The sequence below is a fragment of the Trichophyton benhamiae genome (genome assembly GCF_000151125.1).
Source record: "Trichophyton benhamiae CBS 112371 chromosome Unknown contig01462.26, whole genome shotgun sequence".
Taxonomy (NCBI): Eukaryota; Fungi; Ascomycota; class Eurotiomycetes; order Onygenales; family Arthrodermataceae; genus Trichophyton; species Trichophyton benhamiae.
This window is the reverse complement of record NW_003315085.1, coordinates 105,325-124,537: the sequence shown is the minus strand read 5'-3', so window position 1 is coordinate 124,537 and position 19,213 is coordinate 105,325. Positions and strand designations below refer to the sequence as shown.

The 19,213-nt window shown below is 49.3% G+C and overlaps 9 protein-coding genes across 9 annotated transcripts; 5 read left to right on the top strand and 4 right to left on the bottom strand.

The window, feature by feature from the left end:
- Positions 1-109: 109 nt before the first annotated feature.
- Positions 110-2,326, bottom strand: ARB_02634 (uncharacterized protein; the record flags this gene model as incomplete). Its single annotated transcript, XM_003011066.1, has 3 exons — positions 110-257; positions 325-2,017; positions 2,074-2,326. 3 exons carry the CDS (start codon positions 2,324-2,326, stop codon positions 110-112), a joined length of 2,094 nt encoding a protein of 697 aa, XP_003011112.1.
- Positions 2,327-3,352: 1,026 nt separating this feature from the next.
- ARB_02633 (uncharacterized protein) lies at positions 3,353-4,282 on the top strand (the record flags this gene model as incomplete). Its single annotated transcript, XM_003011065.1, has 4 exons — positions 3,353-3,379; positions 3,448-3,797; positions 3,859-3,928; positions 3,968-4,282. 4 exons carry the CDS (start codon positions 3,353-3,355, stop codon positions 4,280-4,282), a joined length of 762 nt encoding a protein of 253 aa, XP_003011111.1.
- Positions 4,283-4,436: 154 nt separating this feature from the next.
- On the bottom strand, positions 4,437-6,814 carry ARB_02632 (uncharacterized protein; the record flags this gene model as incomplete). Its single annotated transcript, XM_003011064.1, has 6 exons — positions 4,437-4,784; positions 4,881-5,381; positions 5,405-5,549; positions 5,612-6,293; positions 6,447-6,559; positions 6,624-6,814. 6 exons carry the CDS (start codon positions 6,812-6,814, stop codon positions 4,437-4,439), a joined length of 1,980 nt encoding a protein of 659 aa, XP_003011110.1.
- Positions 6,815-7,884: 1,070 nt separating this feature from the next.
- Positions 7,885-8,752, top strand: ARB_02631 (uncharacterized protein; the record flags this gene model as incomplete). The annotated part of the gene is made up of 3 exons (XM_003011063.1): positions 7,885-7,918; positions 7,964-8,291; positions 8,359-8,752. The coding sequence occupies 3 exons, from the start codon at positions 7,885-7,887 to the stop codon at positions 8,750-8,752; spliced, it is 756 nt and encodes a 251-aa protein (XP_003011109.1).
- A 1,098-nt stretch (positions 8,753-9,850) lies between these two features.
- Positions 9,851-11,519, top strand: ARB_02630 (uncharacterized protein; the record flags this gene model as incomplete). The annotated part of the gene is made up of 2 exons (XM_003011062.1): positions 9,851-9,973; positions 10,038-11,519. 2 exons carry the CDS (start codon positions 9,851-9,853, stop codon positions 11,517-11,519), a joined length of 1,605 nt encoding a protein of 534 aa, XP_003011108.1.
- A 305-nt stretch (positions 11,520-11,824) lies between these two features.
- Positions 11,825-14,231, bottom strand: ARB_02629 (DNA polymerase epsilon subunit B, putative; the record flags this gene model as incomplete). Its single annotated transcript, XM_003011061.1, has 2 exons — positions 11,825-14,010; positions 14,075-14,231. The coding sequence occupies 2 exons, from the start codon at positions 14,229-14,231 to the stop codon at positions 11,825-11,827; spliced, it is 2,343 nt and encodes a 780-aa protein (XP_003011107.1).
- Positions 14,232-14,440: 209 nt separating this feature from the next.
- On the top strand, positions 14,441-15,966 carry ARB_02628 (uncharacterized protein; the record flags this gene model as incomplete). Its single annotated transcript, XM_003011060.1, has 2 exons — positions 14,441-15,571; positions 15,679-15,966. 2 exons carry the CDS (start codon positions 14,441-14,443, stop codon positions 15,964-15,966), a joined length of 1,419 nt encoding a protein of 472 aa, XP_003011106.1.
- Positions 15,967-16,083: 117 nt separating this feature from the next.
- ARB_02627 (uncharacterized protein) lies at positions 16,084-16,783 on the bottom strand (the record flags this gene model as incomplete). The annotated part of the gene is made up of 2 exons (XM_003011059.1): positions 16,084-16,549; positions 16,689-16,783. The coding sequence occupies 2 exons, from the start codon at positions 16,781-16,783 to the stop codon at positions 16,084-16,086; spliced, it is 561 nt and encodes a 186-aa protein (XP_003011105.1).
- A 459-nt stretch (positions 16,784-17,242) lies between these two features.
- On the top strand, positions 17,243-19,028 carry ARB_02626 (uncharacterized protein; the record flags this gene model as incomplete). The annotated part of the gene is made up of 4 exons (XM_003011058.1): positions 17,243-17,619; positions 17,687-18,065; positions 18,145-18,584; positions 18,653-19,028. The coding sequence occupies 4 exons, from the start codon at positions 17,243-17,245 to the stop codon at positions 19,026-19,028; spliced, it is 1,572 nt and encodes a 523-aa protein (XP_003011104.1).
- Positions 19,029-19,213: the final 185 nt, after the last annotated feature.

Here is a 19,213-nt window from a genome sequence, read left to right as displayed (position 1 = left end):
TTTTCTTCGTACTGTGTACCATTCTTGACTGCAGCCCCCGGTAAACCCCATGCGAATAGTCACTACTTAATCATGCACCACCACCCAACAACCCCTGCAAATGCGAAAATTACACACGACGGAATATGTATATGTACGCAAACTGTTTCATCTCTTTGATGTCACCAGCTTCGGCAACGACTTTCTCATCGTTGAAAAGAATCCACTTCGGTTCCTTCTCTGGTGGGACCTGCTTGCGGATAAAAGCAACGTAGTGACTTCAGTTGTTTTTCTAAGTTAGCAAAGTTGAAAAATACGAGGGCGGAGGATGATGGCTTTTCTTACCCTGCATGAACCGAGGTGCCTTTGTGGCAGACGATGGATTGCAGTTCGAACAAGGCTGGCTTCTCGCTGGATCCTGGGATGCTGCCTGATGGGCCCGAGCTGTTTGTGGCTGCCGTAGGATTCGGCTCAAGAGGTTCATCGGGATGGCTAAAGACCCAGTCCAAAGCTCTCGTCACGTCCCAGTCTGTGGCCCCAAGTGCCTTCTCAGCCCTATCTCTCTCAATACCCATGTCAGCTAGCTGGTTGATCTTATCATCTCCGTCGGCAGGTTTCTGGGCGCCAGAAGCAGAGCCCGCGCCGGTTACCAGGGGCTGGTCGATGTCTGGATCATCCATATGAGCGAGGATCCAGTTCAAAGCTGCCTCCTGGTCCGAGTTACCAGTATTGAACAGTCCCTTCTTCACCCTATTCTCGGGGAAGCCCATACCGCATAGAGCAGCAAAGGCATCCGAGTTCGGTGCAAATTCAGGGACAGCGCTTTCAGGTTCGTCCTCCAGGACCTCTTCATCTTCCTGTTTGCCTTTTGAGAGATACTGGGTCAGATCCAGTGGCTCATTACCAACCACCACGGGTATGTCGAGCTTCATAGGCACGTAGTTCACTACCTCCCATCGTCGTGCATTAACAATGAGATTCTGTGGGAGTGTTTTGAACAGCGTCTGTTTGGAGAATTGTTTGTTTCCGCAGCCCGAACAAGTCAATTCGACATGTTCTTCCCTTGTGAACAGATCAATACAATTTTTAAGAGGTACTGTTTCCCACTTCTGATCCGTTCCAGGCCCTGGCATAAAATGATTGAGTCGGATTGCAGGAACCTCAACTGAGATATTGTCCTGCTCATCGACCTTGTACCGCACCTTTTTGCATGATGTACATTGCAATCGTTGCTCAACAGCGAATCTGAATGATTCTACCGGATTCGGATCAGAAGCAGAGTGTGGAGATCCGCTGATAATCTTGAAAAGGTGCAGTAGTAGTTCGAATGCATCCTGCTGGCGCATGGTTGAGAATTCAGGATGGCCTCGGCCAATCAAGTGTTTGAACATGGATGGCAAGAGTCCACGCTGGTAGACAACGTCCGAGGTACTACCAGCTGCCGCTGGGTCTGGCACAGAGTAACGCCCAGAAAGGAGACCATCAGCTATTTTCCTTAGCTGAGTCTCAAGGTCCTCCGCTGGAGCAGAGGAAGATGGAGGCTCTTCATTGGGCTTGAAGTAGCGAGCCTTGAATTCCGGTAATGAGAATAGGCATTGTAAGACGCTGGCAATGTAACAGCTGTTTCCGAGGTTTTTAAGTCCAGTAAGCTCAGGTCCAAAGACTGGGTTCAATACTTGTCCATCATTAGAAGTCATTGAGAAGTCCCATTTCAGGTTTTGCTCAATTTGGAGCTCGGTTAAGCTTTTCTCAGTCTTCTCCTGCTCCGCAATATTGATTCCCCAGTGGGATAGGTGCTGTGCCAGTTCCGGGTCTGTCCTCTCATCATTACATGTATAGCAGTAGATATCCGCAGAACCCTCGGGGGTAATGGATCGAAGTTTGACGGCCACGCCATGCGATTTTTCATTTGAATGAGCAAGAGCGTGGGAGTTACCTCCTATGCCGCCAAACTGTGCTCGTCCGCAGCCAACGGTACCGCATTCCAGACAGAGCCAAAGGTTCTCCTGTAGGTCACATCCGTAGCACTTGGATGGTTCTATAACATTTATTAGACGCTCCTATACTGGTTGGATATGTGCCTCAAGGTCATACCTCTGATTCGAATACCCTGGTTGGAGCCCTGCTGTAGGCCTATGGTATGCTCGCATGGAACAAGCTCTTGTTCCCAAGCCTTCACCTCTTCCTTCCGGGAGAAAGTGGGTGCCTTCATCAGTTTGTCGACAACTTCAGCTGCTTTAGGTGGGCAGTCTTCCACTTTGTCGACACCACATTCAAGACAGACTATTTTCGTGGCTACGTCGTATTGATCGTCCTCAGAGCTAGCTTCAATTGCTAACTTCGACATCTTAACTGGCGGTTCGGCACGCTTAGAATATCAATGTTAGCTCAATATTCGTATCAAGCTACCATTGTGACGGTCATACCTCGACCTGCTTTCTAGTTCTCTTGATATTCAGTGCCAACGGGTGGCCGTGACGACGGCTATGTAGAGAGGCATGCTGTCTCTCCCCAGCACAGCCTCCGTTAAAGCAATGAAGACAGACATTTAGCCCCGCCTCGTTATCCTAAAACAATTCTCATCAGTTCGAAGCCCATAAAATGCTGGACTATTCGCGGGAGCCTACTATCGAGTCGAAACATAGGGTACAGTCTTCACGATAAACAGACTGGTTTACAGTTGGTGGTTTAAGGTCTTGAGATTAGGCAGCTGTTAGCTTCTGGATATCCCGATGCCCACAAACATATACTTACCAGCCTGAGGTATGTGTATACACGCCATATCGAATGAACTGCGTGTGATGATGGTGGTGGTTGGAAGTTGTTTGAAGCGTCGAAGTGGGCGGGTGGGCAGCAGCCTGGAGTAAAGATCTGTTTATCATGTTTGACTTAGATAAGATAGGCAGCCAAGGGCCCCACGTTTAGCCGGCTTAGTCAGCTTTTAGCCGCTCGCCGAGCTAAGCTTAGTTAAGCTTCTTCCAAAAAAACGAGTGATGGAAGATGATTTCGAGACAAGAAGGGTCATTCAAGCCTAATATCAGCACTACTGAAGAATGTTCTGGCCGGCTCTACAAAATAGGGGTTTCCCTAGTTGTAGCTTGTTTGTGAAACAGCTCTCCAGGACGATCTCTTCAAAGCAATGGCAAGCCAGGCAGGGGAAAGACGCCTACACCAAGGAAGCTAACGCGCAAGGACTGAAAAGCCGAGCTGCCTTCAAGCTATTACAGGTAAAACCATTCCACGTATAGGTCAATGGCCATATTCTAACATCTAAAACAGATTAACGATAGGTACAGATTGTTCAAAAGTGGCCAAACGGTGGTTGATCTTGTGAGATTACCTGGATAATTCAAGCAAAGATGCTCGCGTGCTAATGAAGGTTGAAAGGGATATGCACCAGGTTCTTGGTCTCAGGTTTGTCAAGCAATTAAACACATCTAGTAGATTATTGAACTAATCCTTGAGTAGGTTGCCTTCAACCTCACCAAACCTCGTGGAAGAGTTGTCGGTGTGGACATTATTCCCGCCCAACCCCCAAGAGGAGTGTCCACTATTCAAGGAAATTTCCTTTCTCCAAGAGTCCAGGAATATGTCAAGGACTTTGTCCGGGATCCGAACCGCGGTCGACCACGGTCACAGCTACCCGCACTCAGCGAGCAGGGGAAATCCTCTCCCACTACAGAGCCAGGTGTCAAGACCGATGGAGGCTATATAGATCTAGAAAGAAGTTCTAGCGCCCATATCAATAAAGGTGATGGGGCGGCTCCTTTGCCAATGATAGCTAAAGTAGGATCGGTTGATGTGATTCTAAGTGACATGTGTGTCCCCTTGACATTAACTGGAAAACTAAAAGAACACTCCTGGTTGACGCAACAATAGGTTAATGAATACAAGTGGCACCAAGTCCCGCGATCATTTAGGGAGCATGGTATGTGTAGAGCTTCCTGAAGTAAGTATAATCTCCAGCGCTAATAAATAACGTGAATAGGAATTATGCAACGCGGCACTCGATTTTGCTTCCAATGTTTTGAAAGAAGGTGGCCACTTCGTGTGCAAATATTATCAGGGGCCTGGGGAAAAGGACTTTGAAAACGAGTTGAAACGGTTATTCCACAGGGTATATCGTGAGAAGCCTGAATCTTCTCGCAGTGTAAGTCTTCTATATCAACTTGTATTTCTCTACCTCCCAGGACTTGCTAATGAATATGCCCAGGAATCCAAAGAAGCTTATTTCATCGGTATACGAAGACGAAGCGAAAAGACTCCAAAAAAATTAGAATATCTGGACTCGTTTCGAGCTTAACACTGAACTTGGAAGTTGGCCCTCAAATTTCGACCAATTCATCATCATCAGCATCGTCCGAGTCGGAAAATCCGATCCCTTCGGCAACTGCATCCGCCAAACGCTGGACCTACGTTTATCAGCTTTGGTCAAAATCTTGGAGTAAACGGTGTCCTTAACCTACCTCTTTGAGCCCGCTTACTTCCTCGATATATGATTTCTCATTCATAGCTCTCTTCACAAAATCCCAGCCATCTTGCAAGTACAGGTCTATAATCCGACCGGAGCAGGCACTGCAACATGAATAATCTTTGCCAGTGACAATAACATTATTAAATCTGGAAAGATACCCTCTGATTTGATGAGGTACTATGCCGAGCGGATGAGGGCTTTCAGTGTTGTCTTCGTCCGGTGCGGTAGTTGCTGGAGCATCAGCGCCTTGTGGGTGCTGGACAATAGAGACGAAGAGCTCTACCAAAAGAGCGGATGCAATTGCAGCAATACCCGGTCGCGTGACAGTGCACTGCTGATCCAAAGTCTGCGCTTTGGTAGACTTAAATTTACTTAGCCTTAGCGTTGATTCTCAACTGGGCAACCAATGGATGGTAACAAAACTCACATTCCCTGGTGCAACAACATCGTTGCAAAAATAGCATCCAAGTCCATCCTTTGACCCTGCTGTCGTTAAGGAGCCATGACGCATTACTACGAACGTGTCAAACCCTAGAGCGGCGTTCAAAACTATTTTTCCATTTGCTTTGCCTAGCAATGTTGGAAGCCATCGGGATTCTCGGGTATCCATCAACAGAAATATGGCATCATGCTCCTCGACAAGTTTCTTAAGCAGCTCAAATTCTGCTTTTGCCTTATCTTCATCTACCACCGGGTGTCCTGCCATCGGTACCGAGAGAACATGCCCAGTCGAGTCAACACCTGGGTATATCTCCTTGAGGGCCTCAGCAGCACGAAAAGCCTTCTTTGCACCTCCCCCAAGACAGTCCTTAAAGTTGAACAGAGGCTGCCTGACTGGATTCGAAAATGAAACAGAACCATTGTCGACAAATGTCACTTTGTTCACACCCCAGCCCTGGAACATGAAATTAGCTATTATCCCGTTCATCTTTGAATGGAGCCCACACTCACAAGCAAGTTTCTCGCAACATAGCTTCCAAGTGTCCCCGCACCTAGCAATAGGCATTTTGTTTTCTTGATGTCTTCTAGGTTAAGATTTGGACTGATCCTCCATTTCATTAACTTGAGGTTCAAGTCTACGGATTGGTCGGCCAGTCTATATCATAAGCAGAAGTGAGCTATGTTCAAATGAGTGGCACTCCAATAAAAAAAACGAACCTTTGAGGATCCATGTATTCTTTGAGGTCAACTGTTCGACCGGCAAGCTTTCCTGCAGGATTTCGTTCCCACCCTGTGATCTTCGGCAATGCTGGTTGAGCGTCACCCCCTTCGGTGGTAGTGCTCGTTTGAGAGTTGTCGGTTTCCAGTGTCATTATCAAAGTCCTCCCCTGGTCTCGTCTTGAGTGCAAGTCTCGATACCGCATGATTTGGACTTTGTTAAGCTTCCACCTTTTCTGTACAAGAACCAGAAGGTTTCTTAACACCCAGCTTGGCGCATCATCGTAGTTGGAAGGGTCAGCAAAACAGACATAGCGATCTCCCTCCTTGGAGTTATCGAAAAACCCCTCCTCATACCCAGAAAGTGGTGAAATCTGCCACTCATATGGACCCTTTAGTGGCTTCTGGTCTGCGGCCACCCACACCTTTTTGGCAAGGAAAAAGCCATGCTGACGAGCATCAACGCCATACCGCCAAGTCTGTACAGCCTCCACCAAATTCACAGTCTCAGGCTCAGTCAACTGCTGTGATGCGTGACTGGCAGGCTTCTTCTCACCAGTGGAGTCCGTCTCGTCCTTGTTGATGGGGCTTGCTGTTGGCACCCACGGCGGACTGGAGTGTATGGCTGGGAAAGCAAACCAGTAAGAAAATTTGTACTTCTTGAGGTCTGCAAATGAAAGAACTGTGAAAGAGGCAAGTAGTGAGGGACACGAATATATGGTCCCATCATTAATAGCATCCCATATCTTTCCATCAAAGTTTGGTCATTAGCAAATCCAACAGCAACCTGGAAAGCAACGAGGGCGATACATAATAACAAGACAAAAATAAACACCTACAGTCTTTCCTGCTAGCTGTAATATCGCCGGCTTATCTGCATTCCGGTATTCCTCTATTGTGTTCACATTTTTGATCATACCCTCCGCTCGATAGTAACCTGCTGGGACACTGATGATGTCATCTGGTGAGCAACGAAGCAGATACTAACAAAGTGATCGAATAAGGCACTTACTCGTCTTTAAGCAAAGCATTTCCTAGTATCTGCATGCGACAGGACTCTTCTGGGCGATCAGACGGTTTTATTTCATACAGGCCCAAAACCTTGCGCGCAGAGTCATCGAGCTTGTCATGGTCGACCTTGAGCGAGGCCAGGGACGAGTAGAATGGCAACTCTATATCAGAGATAAACGGTGTGTACTGCATACTAGCTGGAGGTTGAGGCCGCAGCAGGACTGGTTTAGTAGTGGTATCAGCAAGCCGTTTGATTCATGTATGAATAGCAACAGCAGCAACAGCCTGCAGCAGAGAGGAAGATGTATTTGGATATTTATACCCTCCTGCTTTTGCGCCAGGCGGGAGGCTGCCGCTGAGCCAGATTAGATAAGCTGGCCGGTGGGGAGACAGGGATAACACCTGACTTAGTCAGCAGACCGTCGTCTCGCCGCTTTATGGGCTGGCCTTGGCCGCTTTAACTAAGCTCTCGTGACCGTTTTTCGTTCCTTGGGCCGTTTTTTGTTGGTGGATGGACGGATGGGATGTTGACATCAACATCAACTGACGGTGTTGTTAACATTCCTGCAGGAGGAGATGTATACGGAGGTCAAAGGGCTTTATTATATTATTTAGATGGAGATGGGAGGAGAACGTGGGACGGGAGACTGCTGCGCGGGTTTCAGCCAACGCCATAGACAGCGTCTCAGACGATAATTCACAGGCAGAATGAAAGGACGGTTAACTAGCTAGTTAGTTAGCCATGCAGCAACTTGGGGCTGGTGGTGCCTCGTAGCAGTCTGCAAATCCGTAGTTACTATCAATGAACCCTAACATTGGCTATATTCACCCAGCTAACGTCTGTTTGGGGGAAATAACTACATGTATGGAGATCAGTCGTGCCAACACCTGTTTCTACAGTATGTGCGTTGGCATGTTTACTTAACTAGCCAATTAATTAGGCAGTAACCCATGTGTATATATGTTCAAGGAGGATATTTAAAGAAGGTATTCGGGATCATTCCTCCATAGCTCATTCTCTACTCTATTTCATCTGGCAGTTCCATTGCTTTTGACCCGGGCATAATTTTTGGGACGAAACCTGCATGATTATGTGTTATTTTTCACCTATAGAGGGGAAGTTTTAACCATTAACTAGTCAGAGCGCGCAGAGTTAACCGCACACAAGAGGAATCACCATATCAGCCGTATCCTGAAAGCCCGTGTGTATTCTCTGCACATAATAGGCCGCTGGAGAGGAACAACGAGAGTGTCCGGAAGACATGTTGGTTGGTATCTGTGGAGGTAAAGATACTGGTACATAGAAATCCCTCTGGAAACCGTGCTGATGTTGTGGTACAGGTATATGTGCTGGGAAGAAGTCTGTAGCCGATTTTCTGGTAAAGAACCATGGCTTCCAGCAGATCAGTGTCGCCCCAGGAAACCATCAGACTGTAGTCGAGGAGCACTTTGAACAGCTCTCTCTCACCAGCTCGCCAAACCCGTCAGCCCAGTCCTTCGAGACCATTGACGAGCTAATCGACTTCGTGACTCCAAGATGGCGTGAGCTCTGGGTCACCACAGATATACCGGATGATGCAGCGTTAGAGCGCCTGCTTTTGCGGCCTTTCTTCTTGCTGATTAGCGTTGATGCTCCTATTACTTTACGCTGGCGCCGGTTTACTGATAGGTCTGTCCGACCTCTCATCTTCCCCTGCCACGAGACAAGAGAAGACTGATGACAATTAAATAACTAGGTGTTGGAGAAAACAGCTAGAACCTCCAGACCTGGAAAAGTTCGTGCTGATAAGCGACCATAGCCAGTATGACCCTAAAATTGGGGTTTCGTACCTCCTGGACCGAGCCCATGTGCGGCTATTCAATACATCTTCTTCATTGAACGAGCTGCATGCCGCGTTGAGCTCCCTGGATTTACTTAATATGCAGCGGTTACGGCCTGCATGGGACCAGTACTTTATGCAGTTGGCGTCATTGGCAGCACAGCGAAGCAATTGCATGAAACGGCGGGTCGGCTGCGTTATCGTCAAAGACAACAGAGTCATGTCTACAGGTTACAATGGGACTCCGCGGAATATGAAGAACTGCAACGAAGGCGGATGTATGTCCTTTTACTTCCTCCTTCCTGGGTAGTCTGTTGAACTATACACTGATGATATTCACAGGCCCTCGTTGCAACTTAGGACAGGCCGGTGGTACAGTTCTCTCAACCTGTCTCTGCATGCATGCTGAAGAGAATGCTTTACTTGAGGCCGGTAGGCAAAGGATTGGAGATGGCTCAATCCTTTATTGTGACACGTCGGTCTTCCATCAGCTACTACCCAGCCAATTATGCTCATTCGCTAACGTCCAGCAGCTGTCCGTGTCTGACATGCAGTGTCAAAATAGCCCAACTTGGCATCTCAGAAGTCGTATATTCCCAAGGATATCACATGGACAACGATGTGAGTATCTATCTTCCACATAACTTGCACTTCTCAGCCGTTTCGGCATGTCGAGATGGCTAACTTGGTATAGTCGGCAGCGGTGTTGAAAGAGGCAGGAGTAAATCTTCGCCAGTTCTCGCCTGTGGGTTGTTTTCGTTCCTTTATTTAATATGGTCTTATTGCTGACATCTTGATAGCCATGCAACCGGCTCATCGACCTCAAAGGTTTGGATATAAAGATCCCCAAGTCTGGACACTAGTTTTTACCACTGCAAGGGAGAAAAATAAAAGAAAGCTTGACCAGGTTTTCAGGCATGGGTTCATGGCCGCGGGTACTTTGATAGGCCACTAGATGGTTGTCTCCTTCGTATCCGACACCCCCACCAGAGTTTTTCGACCAGACGGATACCAGCCACGAAAGCTAGCATAGAGTTTTGTCTCTTTCCCTATATCTTGACTTGGTCTCTTTTATCCTTGAAGCGAGCATTCCAGGGGGATAGATTAAATTATATATGATCCATGATAATGCAAGCAAGAATGAATGCACCCTTATCTACGCCCGGAGCGGGGTTAGAACCTAAAGCGTAAGCCTTATTTCGACAATCAAAATAGCCTACTTAATAGTTGGTGAGTTAAATATTAGTGAGGGCCTCGCTAACTAGTTAGTTAACTAACGAATAATATAAGAAAAAAAGTCGGCTCTGAGTCACCAGATAGAGGGAATACAAGCTCTTGAAAAGAAGTCTTTACTTCATCTTTGTATCCAATACATTCGTTCCATGCGTCGTGGTAACTGACCGTCAAGATGCCTACCGTCCACCTCTTAGACTATGTTGCCGGCAACATTCGGTCACTCGTTAATGCATTGAACAAGCTTGATTGCCATGTAGAATGGATAAAGACGCCAGAGGATGTCAAGGAGGCAGAAGTACGTGTAATGTGCTACTTCAATTCTGCTCTTAACTTACTGATATTTTGTGGTGGATGTATAGGTCCTGGTTTTACCCGGAGTTGGCCATTTTGGCCATTGTATGAGCCAGCTTGCAAGCGGCGGGTTCCTCGAACCTATCAAGGAGCATATAAACTCTGGAAAGCCATTTATGGGCATATGTGTTGGCCTTCAGGCTTTGTTTCAAACGTCCGAAGAAGCTCCTGATGTCAAGGGATTAGGATTGATTCCCCTCTCGCTGAAGAAATTTGATTCCTCTAACAAGAGCGTGCCACACATTGGTTGGAATTCAGCCATCTTCGCCGAGAACAAAAGTTATTATGGCTTAAACCCTCGCAGCAAATATTACTATGTTCACTCTTACGCCGCCCCTGTTGATACCACTGCCCTCCAAGCTCAGGGATGGAAGATTGCCACGGGCAAATACCAGGACGAGACTTTTATTGGAGCTCTGGGGAGAGGTAATGTTTTCGCAACACAATTCCACCCAGAGAAGAGTGGGCAGGCTGGACTAAGAGTCCTGGATGCGTTTCTAAAAGGTAAAAAGATAGAGGAGCTACCTGCATCTGACCTTTCTTCTGCTCGGGATGGGCTCACAAGGAGGATTATTGCCTGCCTTGATGTCCGGACCAACGATGATGGTGATCTGGTGGTTACAAAGGGCGACCAGTACGATGTTCGAGAAAAGTCTGGAGCTGAGGGGAAAGGTCAAGTGAGAAACCTGGGAAAGCCCGTCGACATGGCGAAGAAATACTATCAGGAGGGTGCCGATGAAGTGACATTCCTCAACATCACATCATACAGGAACTGTCCTTTGGCAGACGTACCGATGCTGGAAGTTCTACGTCAAACATCAGAGACCGTCTTTGTTCCTCTTACTATTGGTGGTGGAATTAAGGATACCACGGATACTGATGGAACTGTTGTTTCTGCTCTGGACGTTGCAAAAATGTACTTCAAATCTGGAGCCGACAAAGTTAGCATTGGATCGGATGCAGTAATTGCTGCAGAAGAATACTATGCCTCTGGGAAGAAGCTGAGCGGGAAGACTGCTATTGAAACAATCTCCAACGCCTATGGTAAACAAGCTGTTGTTATTAGCATTGACCCTCGGCGTATCTATGTGTCCTCCCCGGAAGATACAGCTCATCATACTTTCGAGACGAAGTTCCCCAATGAACAAGGACAAAGATATTGCTGGTTCCAATGTACGATTAAGGGGGGCCGAGAAGGAAGAGATTTTGATGTTAAACAGCTTATTGAAGCGGTCGAGGCAATGGGGGCTGGAGAGATACTGTTGAACTGCATTGATAAGGATGGAACCAACAGTGGATTCGACCTCGAGCTGATTAACGATGTCAAATCTTTTACCACAATTCCTGTGATTGCTTCTAGCGGAGCCGGAAACCCTGGGCATTTCGCAGAGGTCTTTGAAAAGACTGCCACAGACGCTGCCTTGGGAGCTGGGATGGTAAGAAAATCAATATATATGGATTTCCTTCTTTTGGTATGGATCTCAAGCTAACTTTTATTTATCAGTTCCACCGAGGTACCTATGCCGTCTCGGACGTGAAGAACCATCTTCGTGATGGTGGATTTTTGATCCGGGAGGTAGAGTGAAGAAGTAGTTAAAAGGGGATTCGTTGTAAATAGTACGATGTCAATCCGAGATATGCATTGTTCCGTATGTAAGAGTCATTATACCTTCCGGTCCACTGTAGGGCTTCCAAACCATAATCGAAACATCAAATCTATTCAAATCATGCTAATTCATATAGTATTGCGTGTCAATCGTTAATGTGGAATTGTATGTAAAATGCTTGCCCAATACTAGAGGAGCTCTTCCTTTATACATCCTTTTTTCGTGGCCATGTTATATTCTATCCATCTTGCGATGTCATTGCTACCCTCAACAACGAAACGACCGGGATTCATTGCATGACATCCCTCATAAGTGACAGTGAATGGGTCTGCCTCTGGATCTGCTATCACGAGAGAGGTGGGGAGGGGATATAAGTGTAGAGCGGATGCATAGTCCCATAAAATTGGCCGTACAGCGGGGGCAAACGGGCTGAGATACCCTTGATCAAGTATCGATTTGACTAACCGTCGAGCAGCAACTAAACTCGGGTCTACCCCGCCTTGATGGCCTTTGTTTGATCCTGTAGTGTTACTGTCTTCAGGGTCAGTAACGGTGGTAGCCTGACTAAGAAATCCAGCATCATCCTGATCAGGAGACGGTTTCTTTGCCTTATCATCCTTTAAAATAACCGCATTTCGCCGTAACCTGCCAGAAATGTCATCTCTGAAAATAACCATCTCGGAAACACTTGGTTCGTCAACGGTTAGCCGTGTAGGATTGGAAGTCCAGACCGCTGATTCATCTATTTGACGGGAAGGGGTGGGATGATCCTGGCTAGAAGCTGCCTGGAAAACTCGGCGGACCCGAGATCTAAAAAGTTCTGGTACCAGAGGCCTGGGTATACACGCAGTAGCTCCAGGAGAGAATGAAGAAGCCCACGGGTCATTTTCTCCAGGAACGAAGACAAAAGTAGATTTTCGAAGAAGATTGGGGAATTGCGTTAGCACCGAAGCGAGGCTGTCGAAGAATTCTTTATATTCGATGCTTCCGCAATTCCCAGCTCCGATAGCAGCGTCGTGGACAAAATTGCCTATCAGAACAAATGCTGGGGGATGTGTATCGTCGGAGACTAGATCATATTGCCTGAGAACTATTGAAAGGGCTTGAAGTGTCTTTGGATTGTCCAAATTCACTTCTCCCATGATAACAACTCGCTGCGCGTCTGAGGACAGCCGGGATATAGAGCTCGGGTGCCTGGATTCAGGCTGATTAGTGTCTCCGCCAGCACTCATTGGGTCAGCTGAAGGGTCTGTTGTTGGTGCAATATTCCAACCACGGCTCTGGCTATCAATACCCAGTGAAATCTCCCTTCTCTCGCATGGCGGTCCTCCAACTGATATGGCAATGAACTTGCCGCCAATTGCTCCTGCACCGCGGGCCACGGTATCTTCGACTTCGTCCTCATAGATGCCATCAACGAGAAGGATCATCCCTGGGACAAACCAGGCTCCATTTGCTGGAATCCCCTTCGCGTGATCCAGATCTATAGCCACCGTCCCTGACGGGTCAGAAAGATTATAACCTCCACTTGGGGAAATAGTGAGTAAACCGAGGAGCAAGTGGGTTGTGCTCCCTCTACCCTGTAAGCTTGTGATTGATGTGATTTTATATGGCTGATTCGACGTGGCAGCTGTATTTGATTCACCGAAGGATGTGGGTAATGTTGAAGTTTGGAAAGTTTCGTTCCGCAGTAGCCGCTCATGAATCCGATAATAACGATCCCTGAACAGACTGACTCTATTATTGGCAGGGGGAAGTAGAGACGCAGGTTCATGTGGCGATTCAAAGTGCTTCTTGTTCATGTTATATGTCAAGCGTTGCTGTTCAAATGCACTGATAACTTTGACCCGTTTCCTTGCGTGGTCATTCGCGGCATCTTCCGGGGATTCAGCGGACTCTGCACCATCAGGTCCAGCTTCACGGGGCTCCGAAGTCAAGTTACCGGACTCCTGGACGTGAGAATCAATAGTGTTATGCTCTCTTTTTTGGGGGGGTATAGCAGTCTCCGTAGTCCTTTTTCCAGGCTTTCTATCATGCTGGACACGTCCTCCGACCATGTACGTTTCCAGTTCAGATAAAATCGCCGTTAGTGACAGCTTTGTGTCATCTTCCACTATTGATCCACCTCCTGACTGCTTCCATAACTTTGCTACTTCATCTAGGACCAGGTCTGCGAGCCCTTCCTGGCGCCATCTTGAGCCGCAGGACTTGCCAATGAAGGTTGCAAGCGCTTGTAGTGTCGTTGACGTGAAGGCTAGATTGTGTTTCTTTGAAAGTGTCCGAAAAGCCAGTGGTCTAATGGTATTTGGAGGGATAACGACGGGAAGTACGGAGGGTTCATGGGCGGTCTTGGGGGCGTTTTGTTCGTTGATACCTGGACTTTTACGAGGGTTAACAATACCCACCAGCTCGAGAGAGTGCAAGTAGCGTATTCTTACCGGATCGGTACAGATGCCTGGAGAGTAACCATGAGTAACAGACTGGATATATCTCCCTCTTGTAGATAAGTAGGTCCCTCTGCTGCGTCCTTGAAGCGAAGTCGGTTGGCTTGAAAGTGTTCAACCGGCGAGAAAGCTTAACGCGTCGATTTCCCATTTAACTAACGCGTCGTCAAGCTCTTTTAAGTTCGTTAACTAACTATTTTTAGTTTGCAAGCGCGCGCGAGTTTAAAAAGCTTCACCTTCTGCTTTTTTCCCTTGCCATAAAAGACAGAAGACAACGACGCGTGAGAAGAGATAAGACGAGCAGGCTTGCTTGATATTTACAGACTGCAGATTTCGGTGGATTCAGTGACAGCTATTACGATGGGTGATGAGATGCAGACCAAGCCTGGGACGGGCAATGAAAGCGCCGCCGCGGCCGGAGCTGATCAAAAGGACCAGCTAGCACAGCTGGTCAAGCTGGCGACAGCAAACGAAGCAGCTAAAGACTATGGCAAAGCCGTGGACCTCTATTCCCAAGCAGCAGAGCTTCAAGCGGAGATAAACGGCGATATGGCACCTGAAAACGCCGATATTCTGTACTCTTACGGGAAATGTCTGTACCATGTTGGCGTGAGCAAGAGTGACGTGCTGGGCGCGAAGATACCCCAGACCGCCACAGAGCCTGCTGGAGGATCAAGCAGCAAGTCTGGAAAGGGACCAGGGTCTGGAGAAGGGGAAGAGGTATCGTCGAGCATTATCAAAGACGCAATTGCCAAACACGCAGAGAATGGTGAAGGCGCAGGGCCATCAAGCAGCCTAGGCAAAGCTGGGGCGACACCACTTTTCCAGTTTATTGGGGATGAGAACCTAGAAGCGTCTGATGATGAGGAGGAGGAGGAAGAGGAAGGAGAAGGAGGCGAGGAAGGCAAGGGAGAGGGAGATGAAGAGGAAGATGACGACTTTGCGAATGCATTCGAGATACTTGACCTGAGCCGTGTGCTGTACGAACGACAGCGAAGTGAGCTAGAACAGGATAAGGAGAAGAACGAGGAGAAGCTACGACGGGTTAAGGAGCGGTTGGCAGACACGTACGACCTGCAGGCAGAGATATCACTAGAAGGGGAGAGGTTCCCGGATGCAGCCACGGATCTACAGGCGTCGTTACGGATCAAGGAAGAGCTATATTCAGGGGAGGACCCTATGATTGCCGAGTGCTATTATAAACTGTCACTAGCGCTGGAGTTCTCATCTGTGATGAAGAAAGACGGAGAAGATGGAGAAAAAGGGAAAGGGAAAGCAAGCGAGAACAGCAATGCAGAGCCGGAGTATGACGCAGCAGCCCGAGAGCAGGCAGCCGTATATATGGAGAAGGCAATCAAAAGCTGCAAGGGCCGGATTGCTAAAGAGGAAGCCCGAATTGAGAGCATTGGCAGCAACGACGGGGAGACCGTGACCAGAATCAAGCGGAATATCGATGATGTAAAGGACATCGTCTCGGACATGGAGCAACGGGTGAGTTATTGTGTTATTTTTTTTTTTTTTTTTTTTTTAAACAAAAAGGAGAAGAATAAGAACTGTAACAAAGCAAATGTGAGGAGTATATTGCTAACTGGTACCAGCTTGTCGATCTCCGGCGCCCGCCCGTGGCCATCCCGAACGCGGAACGGACCAAGGAGGAACAGGCCGCCGCTCAGGCCATCAAGCTGGATGAACTTACCAAAGTAGCCAACGACCTGACGGGACTGGTCAAGAAGAAAAAGCAGCCAGTGGCAGCAACGGCAGCAGCGTCGTCGACGTCGTCTGCTAGCGAGCAGCAGCAACAACCCGAGGCCACAGGGAAGAGACCACTGGAGTCAGCCGAGGAGGAGGCTTTAAATCCCAAGAAGGTAAAAGGCGGGGAGAGCTGATATGCCTCTAGAGAGGAAGGGATGAGAGATGCATCAACCTGTATGTTATGAGGGAATAGAAAGGTGATAACAGCATATGAATAATGATGGTTCAAGCAACAGCCGGAGAGTAGTAGCTCATGACTTGTGCTTCCGTCTCTGCCGGCGCTTTGCGGCCAGCGAGGGCGTCCAGACGCCGGCGAAGAGGTCCTCGCACTCGTCCTCATCCTGGCTATCAAACTCGATTTCTTCTTTCTTCCCGCTGCCATTGTCTACAGCAGCAGCAGCGGCGGCGGCGGCGGCGGCGGCGGCAGCATGAGAGAAGTCTACCGGGCCATCTCTTGAGAGGCTGACCCGCTTGCTCTCGACGATGAACTTGCCGACCTTGTATTTCTGGCTCTCCTCCTCGGCTGCGAGGTACTTCCAGCCCAGGACGGTATGGCAGAAGCGGCAGGCGATGTCGCTGACCGTGTGAGAGCCGGTGACGAGCTGCCTGGGCACCGCGCGGTGGGCGACGGTGTTTGCCAGCACGCTGAGGGCAGGATGCGGCGCCTTGGGGTCGGCTACGAGATACGCCCGCCCATGGCGGCCGGTGAAGCCCTTGCTGATGACCTGCGAGGCGAGGCAGATGGTGGCCGCGCAGTTGGTGCACCGCAGCGTCGACTCGCGTCTGCCGTCGATGTTGGTAACTACAGTTAGCCCTGCTGGCCGGCGAGAGCGCAGATGGGAGGAAGAAGACCTACTCGGCGCCCTGCAGATAGCTGGGGAACCTCGCTGCCATCTCTGCCGGTGATTCTGTCTGTCTGTGGCTGCTGCTACTCCGTATCTCAGCCTGCATCTCACGGTCACTGGCTGTGTCTGTCGGTCTGTATCGCTGTCTGGCTGCTCGCTACAGGCCTCTCAGCCCGCAGGCAATAGATTCGCATCTGGCCCGTCCCTGAGCCACTCGCAGCACAGCCTTTCCTGCGTCCGCCGTCCGCCGTCCGCGCTGCTCGTCGGCCAGGAAGAAGGAATAATAAATAGGTAGTAAATACTAAGCAGCAGCTGCAGCTGCAGCGGCAACCAGCTAAGCGACGCCCGCGAGTAAAGAACAGCCTGTCCTCAAGGCTAAAAGCAGCGAGGCGCCCGCCGGCCCGCAACCGCTATATAAAGTCTCTCCGACCAACAACACCCCCAGAACTTCCTCCTCCCTCCCTCGACATCGACATCGACATCGACATTGACATCGACATCGATAGAGATTCCTCCTTCTGACCTCTCCCAGCCGAAGCACCGTGCCAATTGATACTCAGACAGCATGCCGGGCGTCCGTAGCCTCCTCCTCGCCCTCGCCGGCGTCTCTCTCGCTCCCGCCGTGCTCGCCGCAGACGCCTCGACAGACTCGTCGGACGTCCATGCCCTGAAGACAGACACCTTCAAGGACTTCATCAAGGAGCATGACCTCGTCCTGGCCGAGTTCTACGCCCCCTGGTGCGGCCACTGCAAGGCCCTCGCTCCCGAGTATGAGAAAGCAGCCACCGAGCTCAAGAGCAAGAACATCCAGCTCGCAAAGGTCGACTGCACCGAGGAGGCCGACCTCTGCCAGGAGTACGGCGTCGAGGGATACCCTACGCTCAAGGTCTTCCGTGGCCTTGACTCGCACAAGCCTTACAACGGTGCTCGCAAGTCCCCAGCGTGAGTAGTCCCTGCTATAGATCTAGAAGATAGAAGCAGAAAAAGGGGGCGCTGACAAAACCCATAGCATCACCTCGTACATGATCAAGCAGAGCCTGCCATCAGTCTCGGTTGTGACAGCAGAAAACTTCGAGGAGGTCAAGTCCCTGGACAAGGTCGTCGTCGTCGCCTTCATTGGCGAGGACGACAAGGAGACCAACAAGACCTACACTGCCCTCGCTGACTCAATGCGGGACGATGTCCTCTTTGCCGGCACCAGCAGCGCTGAGCTGGCCAAGAAGGAGGGTGTCTCGCTCCCCGCTGTTGTCCTCTACAAGGAATTCGATGACCGCAAGGACGTGTATGATGGCAAGTTCGAGGCCGAGGCTCTCAAGGCTTTCATCAAGTCCTCCAGCACACCCCTCGTTGGTGAGGTTGGCCCAGAGACCTACTCTGGATACATGTCGGTAAGTATCATAGTATCATACGAGCAAGACCTACTCTCTTTGTGGACGATTGCTAACTAACGGGGTAAAAAAAAAATAGGCTGGCATCCCTCTTGCATACATCTTTGCTGACACTGCTGAGGAGCGTGAGCAGTACGCTAGTGACTTCAAGGACCTCGCCAAAAAGCTAAAGGGCAAGATCAACTTCGCTACCATCGACTCCAAGGCCTTTGGTGCTCACGCTGCCAACCTCAACCTTATCCCTGAGAAGTTCCCTGCCTTCGCCATCCAGGACACTGTTTCCAACAAGAAGTACCCCTTCGACCAGGAGAAGAAGCTCACCAAGCAAGACATCACCAAGTTCGTTGAGGGTGTCATCGCCGGTGACATTGCTCCTAGTGTCAAGTCCGAGGCCGTCCCAGAGACGAATGACGGCCCAGTCACCGTCATCGTCGCCCACACCTACGAGGAGATCGTCATGAACAAGGACAAGGATGTCCTCGTCGAGTTCTACGCTCCTTGGTGCGGACACTGCAAGGCGTAAGTTCACCCCCTTTACACACCACACGATCTCATTTAAATCATGCAATTGGCTAACAAACGCTTAGTCTCGCTCCCAAGTACGACCAGCTCGGCAGCTTGTACAAGGACAACAAGGACTTCGCCTCCAAGGTGACCATCGCTAAGGTCGATGCCACCGCCAACGACATCCCAGACGAGATCCAGGGCTTCCCTACCATCAAGCTTTTCCCTGCCGACGATAAGGATAAGCCAGTCGAGTACACCGGCTCTCGCACCATCGAGGACCTCGCCAACTTCGTCCGTGACAACGGCAAGCACAAGGTCGACGCCTACGATGAGAAGAAGGTCGAGAAGGATGGCAGCGATGTCACTGGAAAGCCAAAGGATGCCGAAGCCCCACCAAAGCCTTCTGATGCTCCCGAGTCTGAGGAGAAGGCTGACAAGGAGCATGAGGAGTTGTAGTTCTTCTTCCTTTACGCCGGCATGCTTTGAATCTCTTTTTTCATGTAAACTTATGAATCTAACGTTTACTCCCCCTCTCGAGTTGGTCCAACTTCCAATTGCAACCAGCTCACAATGGACTTGTTTTTCCGAACTGCCTCTACCCGTCCGTCAATGGGATTGCTTTGCTTGTTTTGTCTTTTTTC